The sequence below is a fragment of the Pholcus phalangioides genome, unplaced genomic scaffold, assembly GCF_987345545.1.
Source record: "Pholcus phalangioides strain wild (caught in Gottingen) unplaced genomic scaffold, Ppha-v1.0 ptg000015l_1, whole genome shotgun sequence".
In the NCBI taxonomy this organism is placed as follows: domain Eukaryota; kingdom Metazoa; phylum Arthropoda; class Arachnida; order Araneae; family Pholcidae; genus Pholcus; species Pholcus phalangioides.
Genome location: NW_028301608.1, coordinates 7,075,819 through 7,098,740, shown reverse-complemented (window position 1 = coordinate 7,098,740; position 22,922 = coordinate 7,075,819). Strand labels below are relative to the sequence as shown.

The 22,922-nt window shown below is 32.9% G+C and overlaps 1 protein-coding gene across 1 annotated transcript in view; it reads right to left on the bottom strand.

The window, feature by feature from the left end:
• Window positions 1-21,690, bottom strand: part of Vps52 (vacuolar protein sorting 52) — a 38,062-nt gene extending 16,372 nt beyond the window's left edge. The window contains exons 1-10 of the mRNA XM_089242705.1: window positions 21,526-21,690; window positions 16,876-16,963; window positions 14,777-14,829; window positions 14,510-14,585; window positions 13,466-13,533; window positions 9,448-9,561; window positions 8,237-8,298; window positions 6,371-6,521; window positions 2,202-2,435; window positions 1,684-1,741 (exon numbers count right to left, since the gene is read on the bottom strand). Of these exons, the coding sequence (XP_089098831.1) occupies window positions 1,684-1,741; window positions 2,202-2,435; window positions 6,371-6,521; window positions 8,237-8,298; window positions 9,448-9,561; window positions 13,466-13,533; window positions 14,510-14,585; window positions 14,777-14,829; window positions 16,876-16,963; window positions 21,526-21,585 (964 nt within the window). The 5' untranslated portion in view covers window positions 21,586-21,690. The remainder of the gene's footprint in view (window positions 1-1,683; window positions 1,742-2,201; window positions 2,436-6,370; window positions 6,522-8,236; window positions 8,299-9,447; window positions 9,562-13,465; window positions 13,534-14,509; window positions 14,586-14,776; window positions 14,830-16,875; window positions 16,964-21,525) is intronic.
• Window positions 21,691-22,922: the final 1,232 nt, after the last annotated feature.

The following is a 22,922-nucleotide window of genomic DNA, read 5'->3' as shown; positions in this document are numbered from 1 at the left end:
ATAGCAATTGTGAATAAGGCAGACATGGTTTTAATTTAAATTTGATGAGATGGTATAATTAAAAAATATTTTGAACTTTTTAATAATGTAAATTGATACATTTGCTACTTGGTGTTCAATTTTATAAGATAAAAAACTAACTAAAAATAAAGAAGAAATAATTATAACCTTTTATTTTCGCTTTAGAGGTACGCATATGTACCTAATTTTCAATGGTTTTAAGTCGTTTTTAATGATTCTTTTTTCAAGTTAAGACCCGGGGTACACAAAGTCTTAATTGTGTATCTAAGTAAAGATAACGGCAAAAAATAAATTAAATTTTCTTTTCTTTTTAAAGGGCATTTTGACATACAATAAACTCAAATCAATCCAATTTTTTTAAAAATAGTTTGTCAGTTTTGGCGGAGGTGTGAAGATACACTCATATTTTTGTATTTTAAAGTATCCAACAACTTTTCTTTTCACTTCTATTTAAAATGGTACTGGGGAGTGAACTGTAATAAAAGTTTTTGATGGAAAGTGTTCCAAAATGATGAAAACACTAATAAATTTTGAACTACCTATGACATTTTCTATGAAAAAGTCATTTTTATGTCAAATTTTAAGCAAAACTCATGTGATAATCCAAACATGATTGTAAAAATTGTATGAATGGAATGTTTTGTTATTTTTACAGTACATTAAACTAATAATGGTGCAGGTTATGAACTGAAATCATAAGTTACACTAATATCTGTTGATGCACGTGCAAATTTTTGGAAATTTAATTATACATTTTGTCTATAAAACACTGTAATTAGCCAGACCTATGTGGCACACATAGATTTTAGTTCATAACCTTGACAATAGATAGCAGAATATCATATTGAAATTTTGTAATGATACAATGAATAAATTAAAAAAAAAATTGTGTTTCAAACTAAAGTAAAATGTCAAAAGTAGCATTCTTTGTTAAACGCATTTGAAGTTTTTATTTGCGGATTACTTGTATGTAAAAACACAACATTAAAGTGGACTAATGTTTGGTTCTGGGCATCATATGAACAAAACGAGGTCTATTTTTGGGGGGGAGGGTGGGGGGGGGGAAGAGAAAGAGAGAGAGAGAGAGAGAGAAAAAGAAAAATTAAGACTATCATTTAAAAAAAATATTTCTTCCAAAATGACGTTTTCAACAGTCGGATACCTTAAGGTCACATGTCATAAATACATGCATATTTCTATGATTTTCTGGTCATAAAAATCTGGGCTCTATCCCATAACTCAGTGTGTACAAGATAAAGCTGATTTTTCTTGAACAACTATTTATAGTTATTTACCATCAGCCATTTTCCTCATTAAAATTATTATTCGAACTATGGGAATAATGGATGTTGAGTTACTAAGTGATGTTGGTGATGCTCCACAGTATTGACTTCATGTATAAGGTGGAGAGAAAACTTTCTAAATTTCTTTTTCTTATTGAGCAGAGAAAGAAAATGGGAACACAACTTGAGGGTGCTTTTGATATGTGTAACAAGCATACAATATGCTAGCAATATACAGCTGAAGATTAATGACTAGAATTTTCAAAACATTAGTGGTGTAGTAGTAGTTAAAAATATAAATTTAAACCACAAAAAAAATCATTATTGCAGGGCATAAATCAACCAATCTTCAACATCAATGCTTAAAAAAAAAGGATATCTCTCTTAGCAGTGTCTTCAACACCCATGAGATCATCTTTATCAGCAACCTCTTCATACTGAAAGAATGATGTCCAATATGAATATAAGAAACATGTATTTTCGAAACATAACTCTTATATATCTTATTCCAAACACAAAAAAGATCCATTTTGCAAATTTCTACTGAAACAGATGCAACGTATCATGCCAAAATGTATAGACAATATAAGAAGTTGATTACAAAATGGGATTTTCACACCAAACTAAAAATTCATCAGACTGACCATCAACTAGAGATAGCACAAATATGAAATTGTTATGGTGCCATTTATTTTCTTGCAGTTTGATTTTTGCAATTCAGAAGAGTATAAAGGTGTAATAAAAGTATAAGTGATAGCCTATCATTAAGATACAACGAATTAGAGCTAACATGGATGGCATATATGAATCTTATACTGATTTTCTTAAACTTGATAAACACTTGCAAAAATAAAAATCAGCATCAACCACAGCAAAAAATTAATCAAAAATCATTACCTGCAATTTCATCAATCGACTTGAATACATCTTAAAATATGAATAAAGAATCTTGCTCATGGTGTCGACATATTCTTCTCTGACTGCTTGAGCAACGTCCCTCTGATGTGTGACAAGAAACTGGTAAAAAAACTTGAACTTCAAAAGAGCATTTTGAGGAAACTGGTAATTTGACATGGGCTTCCTGAATGAGTAAATCTTTTGAAGCAGGTATTCTCTGATTTTCTCAAGTGCCTGAAAAAATGAAAGCATTACCTATTGAATCAATCACACAGTGATCAAATCGGTCCAACTTCTCACACTGTGAATAAAATTAAGGAAATTTGGCACGAGACAATAAACTGTCTAGTTTCTAAATATTACTGCATTAAAAATTTGAAACTCTTGAGAGCAAATGTTCAGATGTTCCCTGTTCATGTGTTTTCAGGAATTACAGATGTGAATCTCTGTAAAAATCATTTGTCTAATGTGATAGAAATGAGCATTAAAGAAGTCACATTCAGTTAAAAAGATGAAAGGATGCCAAAGCTGTGCTACAAGAAGCACATTGAATTTAGTACAGTCGGCCCCTCGTATTCGCGGGGGTTACGTTACGGAAGTGATCGCGAATACGGAAATCCGTGAATAACAGAAACCATAGGTTTTTTTATTGTATATCTCGTTTATTGAACATCATGAGAAAGTTCAGGGTGACGCAGAGGTAGAAGGGAATGCAAAAGAGGGTGCAGCGATTGTTGGCGATGTTTTCTGAAAGAATGTTGTGATTTTTCTGTCTGCCGTGTCTTCTTTATATCATTAAGTATGTTGGAGAATGTTGACAAGGCTTCCTCTACTAATTTTTCTACATGTCAAGAATGTAAAATAGAGGAATTTATGTTATGAAAATAATCTATTGCTGATTTGAACTTGCAAAGCCCTTCTGCTATGTCACTTGATAAGTACTTGACTCCTACTTCTTTATCTCGATCTTCTTCATCTGGTGCTGCTTCAGTTTCAGGACCAGTCAGCTGCATTAACTCCTCCTCCCTCAACCCAATATCAAAAGAACTTTGAGAATAGCATGTATTCACTCTCAAGGTACCTCCTGACTTCCGAAACGAAAAACTGTTTAAACCAATCCAGGAAAAGTGTTTTCATAGTCCAAGCCCTTTTATTGTTCATCCAAAATACTGGGAGCTTTGGCTTATCCTTCCCTTCAACGCTCGCAGATTTGAAAATGATGGTGGGCTTTATCATGTACGAATACGCATCTGCGCAAAACAACATAGTAAGTCTATCTCCACTTGCCTTAAACCAGAAGCTCGCTTTCTTCCTCTTGCTTAACTTTTTTGCGGCATTTTCTTCCAAAATAGTGTAGTTTCGTCAGCGTTAAACACCTGGTGAGGTGCATAACTCTTCTCTTCAATAATTTTCTACAAAGTCTTTCGAAATTTTCTAGCTGCCTCTTGGTAGGCAGAGGATTGATCGCCAGTGCATTTTACATTGCGCAATCCGAATCGTTTCTTAAACCTATGAAACAACCTTTACTTGCATAAGATTCTGATGAAATAGACGTTTCACCAGCCCTTTCCTCGTGTAAGAGTAAATTTTTTCACATTTTCTGTTATAATATTACAATCAATTGTAATATTTTTGTGTTATTTGTAATATTTTACGCTTTTTGTGTCAGTCTTGTACCCACAAAAAACAGCATTTTCTGTACGTGAAACACATGGATCCCATAGGCGCTGCAAAGATTTGACTGCCACAGGTGCAGCTACAGCTACAGCTGTAGCTGCACCTGTATTTCAGATTCCATTTTCTTGATATATCTCACCGAACATTCGTTGATTCCGTAATGGCGGACCACAGAAGGTATTGACTTCACCAAGCAGTCAATATATCAAATTTTTCTTGTCAAGTTTTCACTTTCATTTACCTTCTCAAAGCATTATCAGTAGCATTTAGAAGAATGAGCCATCCTAAACAAGCACAACTAAAATTTTGTAAACAAAACACGTGAACGACGATTGCTGCGTATCTTAAAGAAAAATTTTCCAATAAAGGAAAAAACCGCGAATACAGGGGGCCGACTGTATTCTAAATTCAAAAGGCGCTGCCAAGCTTTTCCTAGCTAAATGGTAGGAAGAAAAATCTGAGTCAATTTTTTCAAATACAGCCAAACTTGGTTAATTGAAATCCAAAGTCACTTGAAAAAAGTTCGAATTATCCAATTAATCTATCTTGGATATGTAAAATGACCACAAATTGGAACTTAACCATTGTTTACAAAAAATAATTATCAATTATTAAAATTTTATCATCAGTTACGAAACTGCTCCCAAACTTTGATAATTTATAATTATAATAATTGATCTTAGCTGCTATATCATTCCACTGCACTGGAATCAGCATCACTACTACTACTAAACCACACATACACTATGTCCATATTCTTTTATGGAATTTATAACAAATTTGTACATTTTGAAATGTATGTGTACATGTTGCGAACCTAACATGAAGTTTGTTCTTATGTAATGTTTGTTATGTGTAGTGCTGCCATCTACCATCAATTTTTTAACTATGAGTGAAGTGTAATGATTGAATAATTGTACTGTTGTAGGAGTGTTGATCTCTGTGGTGAGACTTTTTAACGAGGAGAACGGCTTGCATTTGAGCCTCAAAGTTGGGAACCACAGAAACAAACTTCAGTTTACCACCACTGTGGCGATCGTGGGGTGATTAGCATCCCTACAGAATTTTTTGACCATGTTCAAAGCCTAATTTACAAAAACTGTTCGTGATCATCTGCTATGAAAACGTTTCTAAATTTTACTTACCATTCTTATGCTATCAAGGAAATATACTTTCATTAACATATTACAATCTGAACAATACTTTCCATACTTAATGACGAGAAAAAGATTCAGATTTTGAATGTTACACCTTGATCTATAGGTTGAAAAGCATAACCCCAGTATTAAGTGGAACACATTCCGATGCACTCCAGCTGAACAATGTTAAAAAAGGCATTAAATCATAAAAAAAAAAGAAAAAACAGAATTTTAAAAATTTTACTAATCTTTAAAAATTTGTTGTTCATCTTCATCAAGAAAAGAAAAAATCTGTGGCTTCTTGTAGAATTCAAAAGAAAACTAAATTTGCTCAAATACAAAAGTCATCATTTTTTTCCTTTAACCTCAAATTATCCAAAGAGTTCGAAAAAAGTGTGAATTAAACAAGAAATTTTAACATTATGATGATACAAAACTCGAAGGGAGTTCGAAAAAGTTCAAATTATCTAGAATTAGAATTAACCAAGTTCTACTGTATTAAAAAATGTGTACACAATACTATTCTATAATTCAATGATGAAATCCAGCTGGGCAGTTAATTATAATTGTCAGGCGATCTGCCTAGTGAAATGACTCTGGGGAAAAAACACTGCTTTCTTTATATTCCTTTTCATACAACTAATTTATAGTGCACACTAAACACATCTATTAATTGTTCTGCTGGATAAGTCATCAATGTTCTGGAGTAATCTCACTATGAACTCTGTGCTTTCATTTTATTCAACTATGCACTGTGGTGGGATCAGAGCTATCCCTGTACAGAATAGGCAACAGATTTCAGGAGCCTATGCTCATAGGTATATTTTGAGCTGCAAGTTATACTGCTGCATAATAATTTCTATGACTGATAGAAAGTTCGAAAGAATTACCAATTTGAACAAGTGACTGAATACTCAATAAGAAAGTTGTTGCAAGGCCATGTAAAGTGATTCCAGTTCACTATCAAAACTAGTGATGTTTACTATGACTGCTTCGTAACACTAGAACAGTTTATACTCTGCACCAGGACCAACATTTCTGTTTTTCATAGGTGCTCTGTAATACACATTACTCAAATGGTGTCTACCACAACAATGACTTTTCTTTTTGTCTCTACTGAGTTAATGAATCTTTCTTGAATCCCTAATGAACAATTGTGAGAAAAAGATTTTGAAATAGAACGACTACAGAATTTCCCAAGCCAAAAAAGTGCAAATTGCGAACCTGAATAATAATTATCATCAGCACATTATAATATGGGCACATAAAAGTAAATGAAGTCTATAAGGTTGACATTGATTAGAAGACAGATAAAACATTTTTATAAATTGAATACCAAATACAATTCCACACCTTAAACTTTAGCTTTTCCAAAATATCTCGGACGTTCTGGCATGATTTTGCTTCTTTAAATGACTGTTCTTTCACAAAAGCTATCTTATGGTCCAAAATTTGAAGGTCTTCTAAAAATTCCTTGTCTGTTACAGAAGATTCAAGAATGTGTCTGAAATAGTAATTTGTAAAATAATGAACACAATTTTATTGAAAAATCTGTTTGTACTACACTTATCAATTCACCTTGAAATAGAATTTCTAGTAATAGCTGATGATCATATAGCAAAATTCCTGCATAATGATTTCAAGGAACTGAAGAAAATTATCATTATAGATGGCAATCTAATTTAAAACACATTATCCTCATGAGAAAATCTCAAACCAAAGAGTAATATTGTTTCATACAAGTTTTATAACAGCTTTTTTTTATGTTGTTGCCCATCTCAGGAATTTATTTCGATAATTCAAGTTTAAAAAACTGCCAATTCAACAGATTTGCTTATCTTCAGGGAAATGCTTCAATATCTTACAAAAGATATGAGGCGGGTAAATCTGGCCATGTCATGTTTTACACAAGATTACTATTGCAGATGATATTGTTGTATGGAATATTTCATATAATTTTTGCGGTTTTCACATAACAATTTTTTTGCTTAAAAGTTTGTACAGTAGAACTTTCCAAATCCGAACAATTTGGCCCAAATTTGTTTTTCAACCAGGGACTTTTGATGTTTTCCCTTACCCAAATTCTGTTTCAGACTTTCCTAAATGCACATTGGCCATTTTATTTTTCATGTACCCCTTATTATTGGTGTTCACTGAGATTTTTGGGTTTCTGGGAAACAAAGATGACAACTGTGTGTTTCAATGAATGTGATTAGTCAGAAAGTCAGTTTTGATAGAGAACTTTTTCTTCATTTCATTTTTCTGTAGTGTACAGTAAACCTCAGTGGTTTTGGAACTTGTCCAGATTAGAGATACTAGATTATCTAAGTAAATTTCGGAACATGCCAAAACCATCAAGTGATGTGGTAAGTACAAGATTATAACTGAAACATAAGGTTTATTGTGTACATGAGAAAGTTGAACATTTAAAAAAGCTAGAATGTACCAGTATGAATATTGTGCGGAGAATATGGAATCAGAAAATCTACTATTTACAATCTTAAGAAACAGATTTTTTTTTTTTTTCAGATTGGAGCAACAACTACAAAATGTTGAAGGAATGTTGTACAGTTTGCATGCTGACACTTTTTCATGTTCCAACACTGAAATCTGTAGTGATTTGAGGCAGTGTTGTGCACGTCTATCTCGTGAAACGATTCTTGCCAGCGGTCGATGGTCCTGTTCCCTCAGCGTCTTTTTCCGCCCACACCTTTGTCAGAAATTTGATGTTTTCTTTTCAAGATTCTTTATATTCACGGTAGGCTCTTGCAATGGTTGTGTGCAAAAAGTGTTAATTTTCATCTCTACATCAAAAATATGTGACCTATCTCACGTGTGCAGACTACTAAGTCCCATTAAAAGTCACTGAAATAGTGTTAAAAAACACTGTCTAAAAGTTTTTTTTCCGTAAAAGTTTTTCTGGCACTTTAGGGTACATTGCTTTATTAGTTTTTTTCAAAGGAAAACATGAATCAAAGTGCTCAAAGAAGTATATTACTGTTAAAATATGAAAACTTTGGAAATAAAAAAAAAGTTGATCCATAATCATCTAGGTCTTGAGGTGTCCGAATTTGAGTGTGTGAGGTCATACTGTATTTCATTTATTTTCTATAAAAATTCCAGTTATTTAGAAGCTTTTTTTTTGCTCTATGTGTGCGTGTCGCTAAGTATTTGGCACTGTAGAACTTAAGCACATTAAACAAACAAAGAAAAACTAACTTTATCAGAGTGTCCTGAACAATCATGTCGTCTATGAATTGGCTGAGTTCACCCTTCACAGCCTGCAAACAAGAAATTTGAAAATATGGAATCAATAATGTCCTTGAATGGCCAACAATTTATTGACTTTTTTGATGGTATGATTGGTTATATTGGTTATCCATCATTCAAAGCACTTCAATTTGTAAAGGAAAAACAAAAACAAAGCAGCATTTCTTTCAGCTTTGAATACAGATTATGCTTTGCGAATTTACTTATTTAAATGACTACTTGGACCAGGGATCTCTACATATTTTGCATTTGTGATGCTTCAAAATTTTTAAATATCTTGCGGCTGATCTAAAGAGTGTGTGCTGTGTGCAACTGCACACACTAAAATTCCAGACAGATACGAAAATAAGTACGAGTGAAAAACTATTCGAAAAGTTGTGAAATCAAAAATTACATGCTGTCAAAATTTTCACATTATTCTTTAATTTTGTGAGAAGAGAAGGTTCTTGGTTTGTAGTTTTGCTTTCACAAAAATTATCCCTCAAACATGTTGGTCTGCCTTCCCTTGTTCGAGAGTTTCTAGGGCTAAAAGTGCTGCCATTGGTTTTAGCCTATTTTCTACATTCCCAGAAACACTAGTGGTTGAAGAAATATTGAGAAAGTATAACGTACACATGAACAATGTACCCGCATCAAGAATTGAATAATTTTCTATAAATTGTGTCAAACATATACGTATCATTACTACCATCCAACTGTTCATGAACCTCATACTCATACCTTTACAGAATTTCTAATGAATTGGTACATGCCAGAATGTGTTCTGTGCATAAGTAAATGAGTGGCCCTAATGTGTTTGGGAATCTGGCTCGTAATCTCACAACAGAGTTGGAAGACAGCAGAAAACCAAGTTCAGCAAACATACATACTGCAAAGTTTGTCTTGTTCCACAAGACATTTGAAAGTCATTAACCATATTCCATAAAAGAAAAGTGAATGAATAAAGGCACAAGCTATTTTCTTCACTAGGTTTGATTGTATGGTCGAAAAACAACATTTTCAGTCAGAATAAATAATGACCTATTATATACAGTGAAATCTTGATACAACAAGACTCGATATAATGATATAATTCCTCTACAGCAATATTTATTTTCGGTTCATAGAGTATCATTATATAAAGGTTTTACTGTATGAGAATCAGAAACATAAATACTAACTTGTCGGTTCTTTAAACGGATGTTCATAGACACTGATTGCTGTTGAAGTGTCAGAATTTCATTGCTGATGCTTCCAAGATCACTTTGAAAGGTACGTAGCATCTGTTCCATCCTCTAAAATAAGGGAAACCATAAAAAATGATTTATGATTGAAGCATTAAATAAACAACAACAATCAGAATTGATTGTAACATTAAAAAAAAAGAACTGTTCAAATTGATAGATTGATTTTTTGAAGACTTCATTGATTTTATGTAATAGTACATCATTGTTCAAGAAAAAGAGTTCGACAAACTTTCAATAAATCTGTCAGTTGATGATGCTTCTTGTATTTATGTGGGACATGAAAAATTACAGGTGCCAGGTCACAATGGTGACCAAAAACTTGGTATTGGCGCCTAAAACTTTCAGTGTGTGTGATCGCTGAATTGGAATGTGAGGGCAACACAAACTTTTCGGAACTTATGTCTGCACATTCACTAATGCAGAAAGGGGTTAGTAAGTCCGGAAAAATTCGCAGAAAGGGTTATTTAATATAAATTTTCCCTAAAACAACATATGTTTGGCTCTTAAAAAACTTTTTTTTTCAGATTTACCAAGCTCTGATTTGCACTTATTAAATTAGGGATGCACAAAACTAGGTCCCATAATAAGTATCACTGCTGAGCTGAAAATTAAATGCTCAATGAAAGTAATCTTGAAACTACAGAGGGGAAAAATAATCTGAGCACAGACCTTTGTTTTCACATAGTAAATTTGAACTATTCTTCAACTCTGTGCACATTAAGGTTACACATTTCTTCCCCCCTATCAGTCACATAGCCCACATTACTGTTGATAAACCTAGGTACTTTTTTTTGTCCAAATCAGTAAGTTTTCATTTTTGAAGCGAGCATGATATGTTAGACTTAAAGAAGAATTTTAGAAAGGACTTTCCGGGCATTTGCATAGTCAGGGCCTCTGTTTGTAGGCGTATCAAGACCTAATATCTCAGTATCTGAAGAATAGTGATTTGGTCGAATGCAGAATATTCAGTGGCCAAATATCAATTTCCTTAAAATTCATCATAATTATGAATAAAATTGGAGTTTTTAATTAGAAATGAAATTATTGGTAATTTTAAATGATATTGCACTTCAATTATGCAATTTAGTATTTAAATAAATATTAAAAAACTGGTAATTGAAAGGTTTTATGCCATGATACTGACAATAAAATTTAAAGATGTATCATATTTTAATGTTATGCACTTACAGAATCAATTTTTTTTGCAACACTTGTTACAATTTTAAATCTAATTATTGCATCTGCTAAAACCATTATTTACTCTCAACTAGTAATGTGTCACATAATTTACGACTTATTTTTCCTCTTTTAGATGTTATTTTCCCCTTTCACGTATCTCAGTAGCTTATTGTGTATCTTGCCTAGGTACATCCTTCAGTTAGTGAACATTCTCACTTCCACCTTATTGCAGTAGGATTCTATTTCCAGTTTTATACTTTCCTTATCCTAGAAATTCACCCTAACATAATCTCTTTCTCAGATAGGGATATACACCGCACAATAAAATACATATAATCAATAAATTCTTAACTTATGGGGAAAAATTCTAACTAATATATTCTTCTAAAATTAGTTTGTTGTGCTTAGATTTACACAGATATTCAGCTGAATAACTAAGCATTATTATGCCAAACTGCATATTTGGCAAAAGGACCTACTACTACTACTACTAAACCACACATGCACCTCGTCCATATTCCTCTGCGGAACCTCTAACGAATTGGTACATGCGGGAATGTGTGTGTACGTGTAGTGAAACCTGACGTGAAGTTCGTTTCTGTGTAATGCTTGTTATGTGTCGTGCTGCCATCTGCCACCAGTTTTTTTAACTGTGAGTGAAGTGTAATGATTGAACAATTTATCGTTGTAGGCGTGTTGCTCTCTGTGGCGAGACTTTTTAATGGGGAGATCGGCTCGCATTTGCGCCTCGAAGTTGGGAACCACAGGAAACAAACTTCAGCTGACCACCACTGCGGAGATGGTGGGGTTCGAACCCGGATCCCCGCGATGCGAGTCCGTCATTATGACCACTCGACCACCACAGCGGCTGGCAAAAGGACCGAATACCAAATAGGAGTCGAATATTCCTCCCATCTCTACTTCTATCTGTGAATATTCTGCTAGTTTTTTCACACTGAGAGATGAGGTTTTGATATGACCATTCACATATCAATGCCAATCATAGACCTAAAAGAACATGTGATGCAATAATAATAATAATAATAATTTTTTTAAAGCCTGTTACATTTGCTACATCCATGTTACAAAAACAAAAAGAAAACCTCAGTGATCTGAACAAAGAAAGTACCAGAGTTAATCAAAAACAGCAATATAAGCTAAGTGATTGATAAGATAAAAAATTAGTTACTTTTGAATACACATTTGCCAGTAATAGCTCAAGTTTGCCGTATAATAATAATAATGTTCACACATCATTTGCTCATCCTCTGAATTGTTTACCCCATGTTTCCCAACCGTTTGAAGTTAGCCGCGCCCTTGGGAATAACATTAAAAACTTGGGACACTCTTCCTTGAACACAGAATACGGCTTACTACAACAAAAATCACTGAGTAAAAGTACATCAGTATAGTTTTTCTCGATTAATCATTAATGTTGAACTTGTAATTGATGCTTAAAACACAGATACTTGAAATCAGGAATTACAGTTGACAAGGAAACACATAAATTGTCCTCAAGGTCTTGCAGTCTACTTCTTGACACTACACATAACAAGCATTACACAGAAACAAACTTGACATATGGCTCACAACACATACATGAAGATTCTGGCATGTACCAATTCATTAGAAATTCCGCAGAAGAATGTGTATGAGGTGCATGTATTGTTGAGTAGTAACAGTCTATTTCTTGCTTTGTATTTTATTGTTGCCATAGCAGAGAAGGCTTGCTTGCATAGATATGATGTTGAAATGGGCAAAAAGTGTGTAAATTGTTTTCTTCATTAGATTAAGATACTCCTCTCTCAGTCAAGCCATAAAGCAGCTACAGATGCCTCACTCTTTGCGAATTTACTTTTGAGTGCGGAATCGGATCAAAGATCAATAAATTCACCTTGTTCGCAAGCAGTGAAATCTATTTCTTTCGCACTGTCTGAAAAATCAAATGGCGAGACAACCCAGTCAAAATTCTCAGTTGAAAGATATAAAAAGTACATATTATTGCACCTCACACTCTTGATAAGTGTTGACAAATGAGGTCTTTCAGATTATCCGAAGGTGTGTATGTGTGATGTCACTCTCTGCTATTACTTGGAAGGTTTTGACAGCTGGCTGATGCGAAAATAAATCCAAGAAAGAAAATTTGCCTTGCTGGGAATCAAACCCATGTCCTCTCACTTGCCAGGTGAGCACCCTAGACCATCAAACTAGAAAGTCAACGAATTCTCTTTCCTTAGAGGTCATGTGCACTGAACGGAGCTATATGTGGACATTCAGACCTCACTCAGGCCAAAGCTCACATTGCTGACACTGCCACCAGATGGCGACTTATTCGACAAGTTTAACATGCATGAGAGTAATTAATTTGACTGAATTTATTTTAAGACCTTAAGTGGACCATAATATTTTTTGAATTTATCTCTATAATATCTCACAGTACCCCTCAGCCAATATCACGACACACCGGTTGGGAAAAACTGGTTTAACCCTTTGTCATTCTATGTCAAGGTGGAATAAACATAGAGGGAAAAAAGGTACTTCATTTTAATAATGGTTTCTTATGATTACAGGAAGTTCTCTGTGATTTTTTAGCATTTTAGCAATCATAAGCTATTAAAAAAAAAAAAACAGAGAAACTAGCATCCAGGGCTTTTCTGTAATTCTGATTGCAAGGGTGGAATGCTATAAAGTGAACAGTTAAGTACCAACAAAGACAGAAGAATCTCTAGACCACAAAGGGTTGAAATTGAATAAAAATGAACAGAAAACTCACTTCCAATATTTCATCACAGGCAGTGATTTGATTATGAAGACTGGCAATGTTCTGGCTTTCTTTAATATCTGCAAGTGCTAAGGAACTATTCACAATCATAATGTTGCAACTCATTATGAAAAATTTCAGTTGGTATTCCAAGGATTCAGAAAAAAAGATTGAGGTAGAAAAAAAATGCAATGTCATATCAATATTATTTTTTTTTTTATCTACGTAAAATTAATATTACAGAAATGCTCTGTGTAATGTTCTGTGCATAATCCTTGGCAGTGTATAACAATATTTGCATCTGCAGATGCAAATTTTGTTGTTTTAAGAAAAAATATCATTGTATATATAGTCCACAGCGGAGTATAATCTGCATGTACAAATTTTATTCATCAACAATGAAATCTTGAGGAATGGAAAGGGTTGTTTGTAACAGGTTTTTTTGGAAAAAATGCCAGTTTTTTTACTTGCATGTATATGCTATCTATAAATCTTTGAAAAACTATTTTTTATAAATTTATTTGAAAAATATAAATTTCTACTTCAACTACTTCAAGAAAAGCTGCAGATAAGACAATCATAAATATTTTTTACCGGCATTGTATAATATTATATATCACGTATACATAGTTTTTATAATTGCATTTTTAACTGGGGTTGCTGTATTTTAGAAATATATGACATCCATATTTGTTATGGGCATCTTTTTCTCTGCCACCTCGTAGGCATTTTGCCTGCTGTGGCCTTGTAATTGTATAATATGCATTGGTAAATAATCTGCATTAAGAAATTCTGAATGATTCTTAAGTATAATTTCTATGGATTATATATACAGGAAAATATAGTAATAATAATTTTACTAAACAAAAATTTAAAAAAAAAGTTATATACAGACAGAACTCCCAGATATTTTTGAATCAGCCTTTGCAACTACTACATACCCTGCTACCAGCAACTTAACATCTCTTGTTATGATAATAGGAGATTAAGTTAATGGCATGCAACTGAATTCAAACAAATGGTTGGGAAATTGGAATGAAAACTCTGAAAGGATACAATCTTGAATGGAAGCATTTTCTACTTCTTTCAGTTCTTTTTCGATCTGGCGTGAGTACTGCCTCAAATCCATACCCTAAAACATTGAGAAAAACTAATAAATAAAAACAATATACAAACAAAACAAACAATAATAATAATAAAAATAATAAATAAAAATAAAACAAAAATTATATGAATAACAAAACCAATTAAACCAATCAGATTTTGAAAAACAAAAACATTAAAAACATTTATAATGATAGAAAATACTAATTTTCAACATACAGATTTCAGGGCCTCTTTTATGAATTCATCCTCCAAGTTTTCTTGAATGTGTACTGAAAAAAAAAATCAGAAGTGGTGAACATAGTTTGAAAGAAGATATCTATAACACAAAATTTGTATTGAGAAACTTTTTTCTGAAACAAACCACTGTTTAACTAACTATGGAGATCTAAAAACATCACAGTCATATTTCAACAAGAAAGAAAGAAGTTTCATATTAAACAATATCTGGCATCATCATATGCTTGAAATTACGCACGGAATCAGATGAGGCATTGTAACATTGAATAAGTAGAAAGCATAGTACAAATTTACTTCAAGATTTATTCATATAAACAACTCTACGCAATTTAAAGATATAAATAATTAACGAAAACAAACATTTCCTACTGAACTAGGACATAGCATTTCGATTTACAAAGTTATTTAATACTCATGGCAATGCCAAAAAATTCACTCACCATAATTTTGAAATAAACAATCCAATAAATGGGATCACACTCACTATCATGTCCTTGTTTTGTTGAGTTTTTTTGTATCACACAATGAAACTAATAAGGAAAAAGGAACTCTTTCTTAATAAGTGCATTTTGTGCTCTCAAAATGAGTGGATGTCCCTTCACTTGATCATCTCTCTCGTCAACACATCTGCAGTTTTTGTCTATGGAAAAACTCTTGCTGATAAAAGTATATGATTGAAAACCACGAACAAGATGGGTTGAGTTTTATACAAAAAAAGTGAGATTTCTTGTTCTTTTTTTCCAAATTAGGAATGTCTATAGTAACCCCTCAGTATAACCTCTGGAGCAATTTATCTGACTGATCTTTGACGAAATGGATGGGGGGTTTACAACAAATCAAGTTGTTTATGGCACAGCAATTTCCAAAGTGCAAGCAAAATTGAGATTGCGATGTAGTAAGTGAAGTGAATGGGAAAGAATGTGTTATTCTTAGTTTAAGATGTAATAAAAGTTGGACTTTTGCAATTATGAAGATATAGCCAAAGTTAGATTATACAATTGCAAAAGACTGAATATTTTGAAATGGAAAATGCACTCACAACAGTTCCCAATGTCTAAAAAAAATATTGTCTTAAAATTATATGTATTACATATTCTCGTAAGGTTGAGCCACTTATTTCACCTGACCAGTAAAGTAGAGTGATCAATTTAGACAAGTTCTAATACATTTTGACCATTGAGTCACAGCCTAATGGACTAAAACAGCGATTTTCCACCCATGCTCTGCACACTTCCCAGGGGCTCTGTGGTCAGTCATGAAAAAAAACCAGTAAATAAGTAAAGAGGTCAAAAAAGGGGGTCCAGTGAGTAAAAACAGTTAGGAACCACTGGCCTAGATGAACTGTGTGTTTATAGTTGAGAAATTATTTTCTAAATGGTGAATGTGTGTTTTGAATGTCTTATGCTTTGATGTGGACATTGCTATGAACTTTGTTCATTTTGGATGCAATAATTCATTGAACAAAAAATTAAAACCAATGAGAAATGTTTCACCATAAAAAAAATCAATAAAAACTCTAAGTAGACACACAGACATGAAAATTCATGCAGAGCAGACTCTCTATCAGTATTATCTAAAAAATAATTTTGAAGAGAAATGTCATTCCTCTCCAAAATTTTAACGGTAGTTTTCTAAAAACAGGGGTATTTGTTAATGTCAATAACAGGGGTATTGGGTAATGTAATGTATGTTTGTTTGTATATACAGTGAGGAATAACTCCATTTAAAATAATTTTCCTACAATTTGAAAGAGTATTTTCACTCCCTAATGAAATTTGGAGGAGTAAAATTGAATTTTGGTGCATGACTCATGCATCTAGATGCATATTGGCAAATACTGCTCTCTATAATTTGGCCTGTCAAGCATTTTCAGACGCCTCCTTGAAACATTAAAGATAATGTCATTTTGCATTTAAAAAAAAAATTGTCTGCAAAAGTTTATATAATTCCAATGACTTTTCTCCCCACCTATTTTCAGGTAAGCATGCAATTTTACTAATCTAATTCAACTCTGGTGTAATATGTGACAGATTTGTGAGAATCGAATAATGTATTTCTGTTTTTTTTTATCCACATACCATCAACTTCTTCAAAAGTAATTTCATCTCTTGCAGAGCTGTCATTACTCAAAGGAACAGCATCTAAAAACTTGTTTGCATCAAATGCCTAAAAAAGATATGAATCGCTAAAGTTTTTTCTTTAAAAAAAATTATTGTAAAACAAACTATTGAATTTTTTCTTATAAAAATACACATAAGAAAAAACAAAAAAACGAAGATATATAAAATAAAAATCAATCTTGTACTCATTTACTATTTACAGTAAAAAACTCTTGCATTCACTCATTATCTGACATGATTGGGATGAGCCTATGGAAAAATTTTGTAATTTGTAAGCCTATAATGGAGTGTCATTGGATATTGAAAACCTCAATCTCATGCTGATGCATTCCACTTTGTAAAGTATCAATTTTCTCCTGGGCAGCTATTTGTTAAACATTACTTTCATTTAGGGTTACCAATGTCAGATGTCTCCCACAATGGAAATCTCCCAGGGTCCTTTAAAACTTTCAAACTTGAAAAAGTGATTGTTAATTGTTTTAACAAACTTGTCATTACAGTGTTAAGCTACACCAAACTGATTTTAAATTAGAAAATAAGTCTTTAATTTTAATACATGCTCCAACCTCACGTTGTACTTAAATTTGTCTAGTCAACATTGACTTGAGGTAAATGACTTCTCACCACCCATTTTTTACTGAAGCAAAATAGCACCACTAATAGACACATCTTGGGCATGTTTAGAACTAAACACAAACCGTTTGCTCAATCTCGTCAAATTTAGTCTTTTTTTCAAAATGTTATTCCTTTTCAAAATCTCCTTTGAATGAACCTCAGCCTGAAACTCTTTAATTTCTGATTGCAGTGGTTTCCAGTCTCCAACCATCACTCTTCTACCAGCATATTCAATGAGATCCTCTTTGATTCATTCACAAAATCTTATGTTTTAGTGACTATTTCTTTTCCCTCCATTGAAACCATAATCATTTTGAATTTGCTTATCTTCTTTATAGCACACAGACTATGGTCATATCACCATACAGCAATTTACTGAATTAATTCAGAATGAATTAATTTACTGAATTACTGAATTAATTTTTAATTCCCCGATCAAACCTGTAGACCTGACAGAAACCTTCATGGTGGTAGACGAGCATCTTATCACGTTACTACTCAGACGAGGATTCTATTTGCTACTGGAATTTATCTAGTTGCAACAGTGAAAAGTATAGGTGGCGTGCTGACTGCGATCTAGCCACATGTCTCGGTTAATTGAGGGGAACACACACAGAAGTACCTCTCAAGATTTGGCAACATATTAATATACAATGAAAATCTTACATAATGATAAATTCTGTGTGACTTGCCCTTCATAACGATAATCACCTATAAACTAAGGTTAATATACATCCTCATTTTTAGTGTCCTCATAAGTTTTAGAAATTTCTTCATTTTGTCCTATGTGGTCAGGCATTGTCTTCTGTTGGAATTTTTTTCTGTTGGCTATTGTTATTATTTCCTTCTGCTTATATAAGTTCGCCATTCTTTTTTTATTTTCGACTATTTATCTGTTTTATCATCATCTTAAAGTGAAGTCGCTTTAAGAGGTCGCTAGTGATATTAGGCTGTTGTGTTTAAGAGCGCAGCATTTGAATTTGTTAGATTTTGAATTTTGTCTCATCATACCGTTAATATAGCATACTATATTTAGCATGCCATTTTGCTTGTCAGAATATATCATTTTGAAACTCATTTTCCCTCAGGTGGTACATTTCATATTTCAATTTGTATTACTTTTTCTGCATACTAGTCGTTATATCTTTAGTTTTAAGGATTCCAGTTTTAACCCTACAATCATGTTTTTATTGAACCCACAGAATTCTAGACCTCCTTTAGGTACAAAGGGACCATTGTATTATTTACAAGAGAGTCCCAGTGTTTTTATTTCTTAAATCCTCATCCCATATTTAGATGTTATATTTTCAATCTTGATTCCTATTTAGACTAGGACGTTATATTTTATCATTTTAATCCTATCCCTCATTTAGTCTGGAGTGTTGTTTCATTTTCAACCTTGTGATCCCTTATTTAGTCTGAGAATGTTATGTTTGTTTATAACTAAGGTGTTCAACCTCTCTGGAGTCGCACAAGCACTGCTTATGCCCATCTTCAAATGAAGTGCACCTGGAACAGAAACTCTGACATACGGATGCCTGAAATCTGCATGCGGAACAGCTATACTATAATCTCTATTGGTGATGCGCTGACGATTTCTTTCTTTGGTGAGAAAAAACTTCTGAAAGCATGAATAAAAGTTGTGAAGAGTGAAATGGAGTCATGCTTTCAGATGTCTTTCTTGTGAAAAAGGCAAAATCGCCAAGAAGGGATAACACCATGGCTGTTATAACCGAAAAAATAACGATAAAAAACGAACAACAAAAATAATAACATTCTCAGACTACATAAGGTACTAAGATAAAAAAAATAGATCCTAGACAAGATGCGGTATTGAAACTAATAAAAACCAGGACTCATACACAACCATCCCTTCTGATATACACCCGAATCCCGTTATAACAAACTCCAGGATACCAGAGAAATCACTTTGTTATAACAAAATTTTGTTACAAAGGAATCCCAGGTTTTTGCATTATTCCTATGTAAACTTATCTGGGGGATTAGAAAAGTGTTCATTAAAACAAGATTTTTGCTATAACGGTATTCATTAAAACGGGATTCAACTGTATAAATAAATATTTCGTGGAATGTAAATATAAAACCCAGACTCTTTTAAATAGTAGAACAGTCACGGCACACCCGAGAATGTACAACCAGAGAGAATCCATATATATAATTCCAAAAACAAATTCCAAAAAAAAAAAAAAAAAAAAAAAAAAATTGCTCAGAGAATGTATGTTTCCATGCTAATGGACTCGATGAATTCAATTCAAATGCAGTGTAAAGCCTATTATAATTATAGTAAACTTACAAAAGTGACATCACCTAGAGATGATAACCCATAGCAAAAAAGGAAATAGTAACTCAGAAGCCTAAGGAATAATAAAAGCTGGTGGGGGGAAAACTCATCAACACAAAAAAATAGTCAACAGGCTAGAAAGGAAATCACTAGAGCCCAGAAAATCAGGCAAAATGCCATAAATGCCTTTCCTGAAATTTTTGTGCCATATTTAGTTTGAGATCAAATTGACCAGAGTCACCCTCAAGGGTGTGTGACAGATGCCACCAAACAGGAACCCGCGCTTGAAGGAGTCTCACATATGTGGTAATAAAAAAGAAGCTAAATTTTTTTACAAAAATACATTAAGATAGCCATGTGTTGATAACTATACAAATATGACAATGGTTATTTCAAACAATACAACAAATACACCAGAATTATTAGCAACTTGAGAGAGCCTCACAGATAATTTTCTTTACCGGCTTCACGTCTGGTAATGGTGGCCCTGAAATTGGCATAGTCTGGAGGGTCTACTAACATTTTATTTTGGGTTTGAAATCAATACAACATGGATAATAATGCAGTTATTATAAACTTTAATTAAAACAATAGACCGATTAAGTGGAAAAAATTTTTTAAGCTAGTTTTTGGACCCTTAATATATTTGTTTATAGATATTTTTTCTTTCTTTGAAAAACAATAAATGTTTTTTTAGGCATTTTTAGTGCTTTTTTGCCTGCTTATTTCGATAATTTTTAGTGCCTAAACTTTCGGGGTATAGAAATCACCAAAGAAATAAGAGATTATATTATAACTGTTCCCCGCATCATCTTTATCCATGAATGAAATTTTGATTTGAACATTGAGTCAATGAGCACGAAACGGATATGAGCACTGAGTGGTCTCGGTGCATTGTGCTTGTGAGCAACAGGTTGAAGTTGGCTGCTTTATAATGTTTTTGTCAGGATTTGCTGGGATTATTCTGTGTGAGAACAACTTCGTCCAAAAGCACGAATGTTCCAATATTGGTGATTTCCCAGTCATACATGAATTTGGATTATCAAATAAAACAAATTGCCCAAAAGAGATTATATTATAGTTTCGTGTTAATGGGAAAAATTGTGAAATTGCTAGCAATACTATTCTGTGAGTTAAATTGAAGCTCTTCTTTACTGCATTCATCAACACATTTTCTTTTATTAAAGGCCATTATTTATTATGCTATGATTATGTCAGGCATTTTAGTACCATTACGAAAACAGCTTAAAAAAAACTGAATGATTGAACGGCCTTAAATAGTACAAAATGTACTGAACAGATTTGACATCAATCATATACAACAGCGGTTCTTAACCGCTGCTCCGCGGAGCCCTTGGGACTCATGGCCGGAGATACGGGGGGGGGGGCGGGGGGCTACGTGCCCCCAGACTTCCAAGTCTATCTCCGTCTATGTTGGGGCTCCACGTACACTTCCCCGGGGCTCCGCGGCGACTTAAGGGAAATAAAATAAGTAAATTTGTTGATTTATGAAGAATTATAAAAATTATATATAAAAAGGGCTCCTCGAGTCAAACAGGGCTCCGATATAAAAATTATGTACTGAAAAGGGCCTCGCGAGTCAAAAATGAGAACCGCTGATATACAACTAAATGAATAGGAATTATTCGATAAACGGAATCATAATTCGAAAATTAATTCCGTTTGTTTACTTCAGAGAAAATCTTTTTGTTTGAATCACCATCACTTCCATCATTGTCTAAGGAATTCATTTTATTTTTATATGGAAGTTTATTGCACAAAACTCCAGCGAAAACAAACTAAGATTCCAACATTAGTTAGTCCTTGACCAAACTTTTTGATGGACCAGATATTCGGACGGCTGTAACTGAAATTCGTTTTTAAGCGTGCCCACTTAATGTTACACTTTGATGCAAAGTTGGCCACCTGGCGGTAAGCGTACGAAACTGGGGAGAGCTTGACTACGCCCTCATCTATTTTGATTGGCAGTTCACCACCCTTCCCTCCTCACTTTCTCCACCCCTCCCTTTTCCCCACCAGTTTGATATTGTGTATTATTTAAAACAACATTTTCGAAGAGAAATTACTTGTTTCCCGGATAAAGAAATAATTTATTTGTAATCCACCCGAGATGGCTCTTTATATGTTAATCTCTGAAAATGTCTGAGGAATGATTAGAAGAAAAACAATCTCGCAACAGGTAGATTATTATTATACAGGAAGAATTATATGGGCGGAAATGTGTAAAATTTTAAAAGTGTATTTGAGGTGTGCAGTAAATTAAAATTGATGGTTGCGAGATTTACTAAATTATTTCGTACCCCAGAAATATATCTACATAATACTGATGAAAAAATTTAGAAACTAGCTTTAGGTATAATTACTCCTCACAATTTCAACTGGATGCCTACTAAATAGTAAAATTGATAAAATAAAAATTAGGAAAATGCATTAAATGCACAAATATTAATGTACTGAATGTATTATGATGCATTGGCTATGACATCAATAAACAGAGCTGTTCCAGTCTATTTCCAAAATGAAAAATGCTAATGATTTATTCAAAATTATATGGAATATTGAGGCCATTTTCTAATTAAAATATTTCATACAAAGTTTAACAATTTTAATTAACTTGTGATTTAGTAATCCATGTTGCAGTGCATAACTTCATACAATGATCAAATGATGTGTGTGTTTCATTTAAATTAATTTCATTGAACTCAGAACTCCACTCACATATACGTATAAAAATTTGCCATTGTCTATTAATGCAAAAAAGAAAAACCAAGTTCTGAAATAAAAAAAATGCATTTATTTCATTAGCTAGAAATTTGTGTATTACAAAAATGAGTTACAAATGTGACTTCTAATATAAAACAAACACAAGTAACATGCCAATGACAACACTTGTGCTTCAAACTGATAAAAATCTCTTAATGACATAAATAAATAGTTCTAAACTGGAGGTATTATAAATTATTTTTGGAGTGCAAAATGAAAAAAAAAAACAAAATTAAAAAAAGATGACTGATTACTCAGGAAAATCAAAATGAGAAAAATTGAATTTTTTAATTCTCAAAAAATT